Source organism: Rhinopithecus roxellana, chromosome 1 (genome assembly GCF_007565055.1).
Source record: "Rhinopithecus roxellana isolate Shanxi Qingling chromosome 1, ASM756505v1, whole genome shotgun sequence".
Classification (NCBI taxonomy): Eukaryota; Metazoa; Chordata; class Mammalia; order Primates; family Cercopithecidae; genus Rhinopithecus; species Rhinopithecus roxellana.
Window position 1 is genome coordinate 167,549,361 of NC_044549.1, and position 10,510 is coordinate 167,559,870.

At 35.9% G+C, this 10,510-nt stretch overlaps 1 protein-coding gene across 5 annotated transcripts in view; it reads left to right on the forward strand.

Moving 5' to 3' along the window:
• Nucleotides 1–9,927, forward strand: part of NGLY1 (N-glycanase 1) — a 67,965-nt gene extending 58,038 nt beyond the window's left edge. For 4 of the 5 annotated variants that reach the window (XM_010358006.2, XM_030933140.1, XM_010358007.2 and 1 more), the window contains 2 exons: nt 8,669–8,846; nt 9,230–9,927. In XM_010358006.2, the coding sequence (XP_010356308.1) occupies nt 8,669–8,846; nt 9,230–9,405 (354 nt within the window). In that variant the 3' untranslated portion in view covers nt 9,406–9,927. The remainder of the gene's footprint in view (nt 1–8,668; nt 8,847–9,229) is intronic. The other variant, XM_010358010.2, reaches the window with a different exon arrangement.
• The last annotated feature ends 583 nt before the right edge of the window (nt 9,928–10,510 follow it).

Genomic DNA, 10,510 nt, shown 5'->3' on the forward strand with positions numbered 1-10,510 from the left:
TATATATATATATTCTATTTAATACTATATATATATGTATAGTCTATTCAATACTATATATATATATATAGAGAGAGAGAGTGAATTAATTCCTTCACAGATGTGTATTGATTACCCATTAAATACAGGCTATTTAGGGAGTATAATAGATTTAGTTCAAAATTTCAGAAAGCTAAACATCTAATAGGCAGTCACTTCAAAGAATGGATGATTGAGCAGCAATATTGGTTATTTCTTCTCTGTATCTTAAAAAAATAAGTAAGTAGAGGTTAGGACTATAGCAGTGCATTTATACCAAGTTAATCATCACATTCAGTAACAAATAAGAGGCTTTGCTTTAAAACTGCCTGCTCCTTAGAAATACACCAAAATAAACTTAAAGCTATTCACATGACCTCAGTAGATCTGATCTTATTATTGATAGAGTTTCATAGGGATTAATTAACTTATAGGAAGCTTTTAAAGTTAATTTACCAAGATACTTGAGTGGGAAGTTGTTCACTTGTAAAATATATTGATAGATTTAAAAAGTGAGACACATACAAACAGCTGCTAGTGTTTATGAGCATCTGTTATATGCTGTCACTGTACTAGGCATTAGTCAAATTACCAAAGATGTCTATACAGGGATAAGGTCTCTGCTTTTCTCTTTTTCAACCGTAAGTTTTGTTCAAAAACTTACCTTGCTGCTTAAACATAGAAGTACTCCGTTTATATCACATTGTCTAATACTAAAAAAGTTGAGGTATTTTTGTATTAATAACTTATAGGATTATTCTAAATTTTGGAATTTTCTTCTTTAGCTAAAGAAATGCATAAAAATAGAGATAAAATTTAAAATTTCAAGATATCTGTAATTAGTTGTGTAGTTGATGAGAGAGGATGAACATCTTCTAGAAGACTATCCTTAGCCTAAGAATTTCTCTGAACAGAAAGCAAGATAGAATAAAAGTGTAATCCAGTGACTATACTTGCTGAAATGGAGAAAAATCATGTGTTTCCTCCTAATCAGCAACATTAGTCAAGTAGTAATGATGGGGAAAATAGTGATGTGTTACAGAAGATGTGCTATGCCACGAAACAGAACTACTCTATGGAGTATTCCTTCTTTGTCTTATACACCCATTTGTTCATCAGCAAACTTGTACTGTTGTGCCAGGCATTATTCTCAGCTATATGGACAAAAAGATGATTCCTGACCTCACGATCTAAAAGGGGAAGCCAAAGCATAAACCACCATCTTAACCATGATGCAGAGTGCTATAATAAGGATATCAACACATTGCTATGGAAACAGCGAGGTGGGAGTGATTAGCTCTGGCTGTGGGAGTTGGGCAAAGCTCCACTGAGCAGACGACATTTGAGCTGGACGCTGAAGGTTGAGTAGGTGTTCATCAGGCAAGGAAACCAAAACAAGGCATGGAGTACGTGGCATGTTTCAGCATCTCCAAATAGAACATTTTAGCCACAGAGGGGCTATTGTATGAGAAAGATTTGAATAATGTAAATGATAGACAAAGACCATTAAATAGAAAACACACCCCTATTCAAGTAAAGCTTATGCCTTGATATACTTTTATGAAGATACCATTTTTTTTTTAAGTTGAATGAGTTTCTTTCTAGCTACATATATTTAGTATCAAATGAAGAAAAATACTAGAATCTTTACTTGTAGACAGTGATAACTCAGAAGTAACAATTGTCATTATAACTTGGGTATTCCATCTAAATCAGTATTTTTGGTTCTGTACTAGTACGCTTCCAATTAGGGATTTTCTAGCTCTGTTGAATAGTAAATGTATTTTTCACCACACTTTTTCTTGGTAATCTCCAACCAGGTGTCATGACAGATCACATGCAGCCTTTCAGAGTTTTAGAACAGATTCTTTACCTCTCAAAGAGGTATCCTCCCAGGAGCACAAAGATTAAAATTTGCTATTTAGCAAATAGCATTGTTCAATAATATCTGAATTGAAAAGAATATAAAAACTAAATCAAGAAAGCCAGTATGCTTTTTGGGAGGCAAGTGATAACACCTTGATAAAAGCAGTGTTAATAGCTTCCTTGCTAATCTCCATCTGCCCTAATCCTTTCAAAGCTGTGATCCATGCTATTGCTAAAGAAACATTTACAAAAACTTAATCCTTAACTGAGTGCTCTTAGAGTAAGACATGGGTCCAAGTCTTTTCCAAATCTGCTCCTTGCCTTCTTCTCTGGCTTTGACTTGCACTATGCTACCCCTTGCTCTCTGCATTGCAGATATATTGCCCCGTCTCCCTTCTTCACAGAACCTCCTGTACTTCTCTTTTTTGATTAATGTATTCTTAACCTTGCCACTTGGTCCAAGCCTCACTCCCTCAGGTCCCAGCAAACTGAATCCATTTCCCTCTTTATAGGTTCATTTGTACCATGTACCTCTCTTTCATGACATGTATTCAACAAATAGGTATGAGAATAAATTATTTGTCTCTTTCTGTAATAATGTTTACATTAGATTGTAAACAATTCTCAGGGGGAGACCTTGTCTTTTTCTACTCACTTTTGTACTCTCAGTATTCATACATCTGGCATAGTACCCAATACATAGTAAGTGTTTAGTAAAGATTGGTGAATGTAAGAATGTATGTGGCATAAATTCTGCATCACCCCTAGGGCTATGTAGAGCACTGTAAAAACTTCACTTTGTTGAGTGTTCTTTGGATGGTCTTAGATACTTTTTGGTTTTGATCAGTTTTATCTCTCTCTTTGTCACTACAGTCATTTTAGCATTTTGATGGAGGGGGCGGGTGCATGGCATTATGTCAAGAATTCATTCAACACTTAGCAAATATGCACATTGTCAAGTGTTGTGCTTGGCAGTCAGATGTAATGGTGAATTAAGAGGCAAGCCTCAAGGTGCATATCAGCTGGTAAATGAAAGACATGTATGGGCCAACCGTTTAGATTAACGGGGTAAATGGTAGAAGAGTATGTGTTTGTTTATGATACTGAGAGAAAGAAGACAGAAACAAGAGCCACTGACACCCTGAATCTGAGTGAAAAAACCTCATACTCCAAGTATTTTGTTTTGTTTTTTGTTTGCTCTACAAATATTTTTTTTTTTTTCTGTTCTCTCTACAACAATCAACTCAGACCTCTGTGACCAAATATGTGGGGGGTGGGTTCCCCCAAATAAGCAAGCAAGCAATTCTGTAGCAGAACCAGCTGAGTGACCTCTAATGTAATCAATTCTAACATAATCTTCATGGAAATAACATTAGATCCCAAATGTTGAGGGCTTAGTCCCCAAGACTGTCCCCTCCCCACTTCAGAAACCAGTCACAACCTCCAGTTTGTTTTACCTGTGCTTCTTACCAACTGGCTGTAAATCAGGACTCTCTCCTTGGAGTCAATTAATTTGCTAGAGTGACTCACAGAACTCAGGGAAACACTTTTACTGGTTTATTATAAAGGATGTTACAAAGGATACAGATGAAGAGATGCAGAGGGCAAGGTATAGGAAGGCACATGGAGCCCCTCTGCCCTCCCCAGGTGCACCACCCTCTAGGAACCTCCATGTGATCAGCTCTCCAGAAGTTCTCCAAACGCTGTTCTCATAGACCTTTTGTGGAGACTTCATTGGATTTTCATAACCATGACAACAGTGTAGAAATATGTTTGGACAAAAAGGGTGTGATCTGATACTAATAGCCTGACAAAACCAGCAAAGCCTATCTGTTCAGATTCTTCTTGGTCTCTGTGCAGCATTTCCACCTCCAGGGTATGGAACAGGACACTTTCTGAAATAGGGGTGTTACGACCCACAATCAGACAAGGTAGGTCAGATAAATTCTTTATGGTCAGCACCACGACAGAAAGTTGTGGGGAGATTGTATTTTTAGTTTCCATGGCCTGCCTTAGAAATAACAAAGGCTATGGGAGTTATGAGCCAGGAACCATGAATGAAAATCTGGAGAGAGATATATACGCACACACATATCATAGTATCACACTGAGTCAGAGAAGGCCTTGCAGAAGAAGTAATATCTGAGTTGGCTTTTGGAGAGGAGGAAGAGGGGAGAGTTTCTTAGTATGAGGATAGGATATGGAAGGGGAGGTTGTTTGGGGACCTGAGAAATAGTGTGTTTGAAAGCACTGAGGTGAGAGACATCTGGTGTATTCAGGAAAGAGTGAAAAGTAGAGAATATGAAGGAGAATAGTGAGAAATGAGACTAGAGAGGTAAATAATTGTCAGGTCCCAGGGACTTTAATTACCTTGCTATTATGTAATAGGAAACCATGAAAGTTTCCTATTTCAAATGTAGTAAATTGGAAGTATACATGGAAATCTTAAATATTCTATCCAGATTCTACAAATGGAATAAATTGGAAGTATACACAGAAATATTTAAATATAGTGGGAACTAGGAGTGGATTCATGTTTGATTTTCGAGATAAAATGGAATAACCAAAAATAAGACTCATTGCAAGTACCAGTTTACCAGCAACAATTTAAGATCCCTTGAAATACAACTGCTTTGCTCTATATCTGTAGGAATGATGACCTTCAGGGTGCCTGCTGTATGGTGAACTTAATTTGAGTGAACCTTAGCAGCCTAAGTAGAACAATAATTTTAAGAATGTATTAAAGAAGAGCTTCAAACAATATAGTACAAACTGAACCCCTAGGGAGCCATAGCAGCCTGACATGTAGTAATCAAAAAATCTTTGAGCAAAGATCTTCTATAGAATATTAATTACATAAAGAAGCCAACATGCAAATTGTTCTCAGTCCTGAAAATAGTGGTTACAGCCACAACCCAAAGGACAAGTTCTATTTATATACATTGTGAATAGTATGGCTTATGCCTAAACCCTAGACACACAGGTCTTGTTCTCACCCAAAGGTTGTATATGCCCATATGTGCTTACAGACATCAAAAAGGAGCAAGGATGGGTCACTGGTGGGAGGAGGGTTGGGGTGGTATATATAGAATACGGGAGAAAACCTCCATGATTTCTGACTTTACTAGCACTCCTGCTAAAGTAGGATAGCAACACTTACCTTTTAGAGACCTACAAATTACAAAATCAAGCTTATAGAATGCACACAATAAATTTAAAAAAAAATTTTCAGCCAACAGGCAAAAATGTGTCTATCAAATAACTCATGATGTTAGGAACAATCAATAGTTGTAAAAAAAAATTTTCTCTACATTAAACAAGTGAATGTTTGCTTTTTTTTTCCTTTTAAATAAACTATAGTTACTGATTGTGTTGGTATTATACATAGACAGGACCAGATTTGGAGGTTTTTTATAAATTCTATTGTTTTGGCACATTTTAATTTACCAAACTGAGTATACATATTCTTGGTAACTTTCTACCACCTCTAAAAGTGAGTCTTTGACAGAATATATTGTGTAAAAAAGATAATAGGAATTTTCTGTATAAATAGGGTGTTTGATCTCCATATACTGTTTCTTTAACATGAGACATTTTTTATTTTGCTCATAGTATGTTTGAATGTTTAAACATGTAAGTATTAAATCATGAACTCTATCTTATTCTTTAACTTTCTAGTCTTAAAAGCTGATGATGCCTTTAGGACTGAAAATTTTAAGTCTTTAATAAATGCTGTCAGGCATGTTCAACAGCTACTATAAACCTTCTCTTACAGTTAAAACTACAGTTCTGACCCAGACCCACACAGTGTAATTAAGGCAGTTATTGGAGTAAGCTACATTTGGAGTTAACCTAATTCAACCTATCATGTTTTATACCCACACTTTTGAGGAACATTTGAATCTAGTGAGCTCTGAAAATATACAAGATACAGAAATGCATATTGAGATATAAATTTGAGTATATCTATTAATATTTATGTCTTAAGATTACTTTCCTCAAGTCTTTTAGTTCTTTTAATTCACCTTTCTTCCAGTAACCTCTCTGTTTGGCTCTTCTTTCCCAGCTATCCCCCTTTGGTAGCCATTCCTTTAAAGGAGCGATTAACCTGTGTGTAACCCAGATGTCTAATAGTTTAGGATGGGTGAAACTAATGACTCTCAGGGACCACCGGTGGAGTCCTGAGTCCCACGTCCTCCTTACAAACGGCTTTAGGAGGAGCATGCAGTAGGAACATATATGAACTCTGGAGGATGTTATAAGTGACGTTATCCAAACTTGAGTGGAGCAATTGACAGTTCCACGTCTAGGTTTGTCAACAACAAACAACAGTTGGCTATACATATCTAGTTTAAGTAGTAGTTTAAGATCATTTTCTTTGGAGAGTGATTGCTCAGTTGTTACATAATCTCTAACTCACTGATTCTAAAATTTTTCAGATTAAATTAATGGGCACACCTGGAAGAAAAATAGCTATAGGTTGGTTGTCAAATAAATGGTGATGAGAATACTATCGGTGATTGATTTTTTTACTTGATGAGTAAAGACCAGAATACAGAATAGTACATGTAATAGGATATTCCATGCAGATGTGTTTTATATGGTACTTTCAACTATTTTCCCCTGAGCTAGAGTATGAGTTAGATATTCCTAAAAAGATCAAGTCTAATATGAATATATACATATATACATATTTGCATACAGATCTTTAATACTTAATATTTACTAAATGTTTTTATTTGTTTTTTTTTTTTTTTTTTTTTAGACAGAGTCTTGCTCTGTCACCCGGGCTGGAGTGCAGTGGCACGATCTCACTCACTGCACTCCGCCTCCCTAGTTCAAGCAGTATTCATGTATCGGCCTCCCGAGTAGCTGGGATTACAGGTGTGCACCAACATGCCTGGCTAATTTTTGTATTTTTAATAGAGACGTGGTTCCACCATGTTGGCCAGGCTGGTCTTGAACTCCTTATCTCAAGTGATCTGACTGCCTCAGCCTCCCAAAGTGCTGGGATTACTACCAGTGTGAGTGACCGTGCCTGGCCCTAAATGCTTTTATGAATCCAGAAACTGTGCCCCCAGAGAGCTTATGATTTGATGAAGGTAGGTCAGAATATGGGCAATATCAAGGAGTATAGTATACAAAAATATAAAGGAGCATTGGCAATTCAAAGTGGGATGAAATTGTGGAGTATTTTTTTTTTTCTTTTCTTTTTTTTTTTTTTTTTTGAGATGGAGTCTTGTTCTGTCACCCAGGCTGGAGTGCAGTGGTGCAATCTCGGCTTACTGTAAGCTCTGCCTCCCAGGTTCACACCATTCTCCTGCCTCAGCCTCTCGAGTAGCTGGGACTACAGGCGCCCGCCACCATGCCCGGCTAATAGTTTGTATTTTTAGTAGACACAGGGTTTCACTGTGTTAGGATGGTCTCGATCTCCTGACCTCGTGATCCGCCCACCTCAGCCTCCCAAAGTCCTGGGATTACAGGCATGAGCCACCATGCCCGGCCTAATTGTGGAGGATTTTTAAAGCTAATAGATTAGACTTAATGTAAGAATCAAGTACTTGCTGTACCTTTCAGACCAGGCAGATGACATAAAGAGAGTGGGATTTTAAAACATTAACCTGATCAGAGCCAGGTACACCGGTAGCTCACACCTGTAATCTCAGCAACTCAGGAGACTGAGGCAGGCGTCAAAGTGAGACCCTGCCTCTAAAAAATTTTTTTAATTAGCCAGGCATGGTAGTTGGAGGCTGAGACAACAGAGTCATTTGAACCCAGGAGTTCAAGGCTGCAGTGAGTTATGATCACACCACTGCATTCCAGCCTGGGTGACAGAGTGAGACCCTGTGTCTAAAATAATACACTTGAAAATAAAAATATGATCAGAGCAATTGGAATTGCACAGCAGTAGTCAATTGCAGCAAGATGAGTGTAAAGTCCAAACTGTAGTAGTAAGTGCAGTATTAGTGAGGAAGGGGTTTCTTTCCAGGAATTATTTCAAACAAATACATAGAATTTTGTGGGAATTCAGACATAAGGGATGAACAACTGAAGAGTCAGAGTCTTAAGAGTTTGAGCATGGTTGAATAGAGTGACCTGTGAAACACCAAGGCTATGGATGCCAGTTTTCATGGCAATGTTTTGAGGAGTGTAGATAGAAGTATGAGAGGGAATGAGCTGGAAGCAGCCGGTAGGCTTAGATGCCTTAAATAGTATACATTTAATGTGCTAAAGGGTATTGATGAAGGAACAGGGAGCATGCCATTTAGAGAAGTGAGCACGGATATCACCTTTTAAACTGTTAGTTAGCAATGGCTGAGGTATTTTCTCGATTTAGAGGCTATAGCATACCACGTCACGCTAGGAAAACGTATATGAAAATCCAGACTTAGAAAAGAAATAAAAATTAAGGAGTAGTTGCATTTAAAAGGATTCTTCATTTTCAGCAGGATTAATCATAAAACTCATTTTAAAAAGTTGTCTTAATATAAAAGAATATGATTTACCAAAATTTGGTTAGTAGGCAGTCCTTTAGAGTTGCACTTATTGGGGACATCTGCATTCAAATAATACCTTTCTTCTAGGGCAAAAGATGCCACGGGAAAAATTGCCAAAAAAAGAAAAAATGTTAGCAGTTAAGAACCTTTTCAACAGGGAAAAGTTAGTTTTTAAATAACGACTTGTACATACTACCCTGTGATAGTAATATTCTTCACTAAGTTTGTTTTCTGTATTATTTCATTATTTCTGACAGTTCCTTTCTCCCCATCCCTTCTCCTTATAGGTATATTTGGCCCGAAAGGAAGGATCATCTTTTGCTTATGTTTCCTGGAAGTTTGAGTGTGGGTCGGTTGGCCTAAAAATCGATAGCATTTCTATTAGAACAACTAGTCAAACTTTTCAAACTGGAACAATAGAATGGAAATTGCGATCTGATACAGCACGAGTAGAACTGACAGGCGGTAAGCATTTGGCTGGAGAATTAATCATGAAATATATATTTAGCACTCTGAAGACCACTTGTACTTATTTGAGATGTAGTTCTTTTTTGTATCCAAGAGTTATTGATACTATTTCAGTAAAAAAAAAAAAAAAATTTTTAAATAAAACCTGTGTGATCTCATTGTAACAGAAAGGCCGATGTTTTCTGTTGTGAAATACAAACGCAAGGAAAAAAATCATTTCTTTGTTTCAAAGGATGCATTTCTTCCATAAAAAATAATTTGTATTTATTTTTAAGGGTTTATTTTAACTTATACATCAGCCTATATAAAATGCATTTCAAAATGATCTGTGCTCTTTAAATTACCAAAAGCAAAATGTTAATTTTTTTCCCCTCTAACAGATAACAATCTTCACTCCTATGCTGATTTTTCTGGTGCCACTGAAGTTATTTTGGAAGCAGAATTAAGCAGAGGAGATGGTGATGTCGCTTGGCAACACACCCAGCTGTTTAGACAAAGCTTAAATGACCATGAAGAAAATTGTTTGGAGATAATTATAAAATTTAGTGACCTTTGAGATCCTAAACATTATAGAAAAGCTAGCAATAATCAAAGACTTACTAAAGTAGTCTGTTGGTTCAGTGCATGCTTAGTTGGCATTACCACCCTGTGCTAGCATATTTCTTTTGCTAGCTATCCATCATGTAATCCTCATGAAAATTATCTTTATACTGTGGACTATAATAAAATATTGAATTAAAAACTTTCTTCCATATGTGACTATAATTTGGAGTAAAGTCTCATTGACCCAATATGGGATTTTAATCTAAAAACTGTAAGTATAGTTTTAAAAGTTAAATAATGATATTCATGATTAAATGCTATTCATGATTATGATAAAATCTTGGGCTTATGATAGTAATTTGACATTTTCTGATCAGCCATTCATTTCTTCAGAAGTGGTTGAATTAGTCTCCTAATATTTTTAATTTTTAATTAATGTGAAAGTACAGTATCTCATAAATTATATAATGCATGAAAATTTACATGATTATAAATATGCAGGCATTTAAGAAATAAAATGAATTATTTTGCCTTACATCTTTTTAGTTTTTATTTTGGCTCATAAAAATCTTTTTTCTAAACATTGAAAAATACTTGAATAGATATGAGTTATGAAAACATTTAACATTGACAACATAAATTAGGATACATTTTAAATTCCATAATACGTGGACATTTTGAAAATGCCTTACCTTTGAGTTATATTTTTATCTACCTCATTGAATAAAATATTATTGATTTTGAAAATATGTAACTATATTTTGTAGTATCTATATATTGTATCAAGAGTTTTTGTGTATGTTCTGTATAACCTCTCAAATTAAGTTTAGTGAACATTAAGCATTTATGTACAAAGCATTGTGATAGCACTGTGGAAGAAGCAGTGGTGAAAAACATAGCTCCAAGCCTCCAGATTCCTTTGTGCTGTTCTGCAAAGTGAGTTCTCAACTCTTTATACAAGAAAAAGACATACTCAGAGTCTCACCCTGTGCCACTCAATAGAACGTGACATGTATTATAAAATATATAATTAAGATCCTGAAACAAAGGTCTTATATTTATTCTTTTTTTCTTTTTAGAGATGAGATCTTGCTATGTTGCCTAAGCTGCTTGGAACT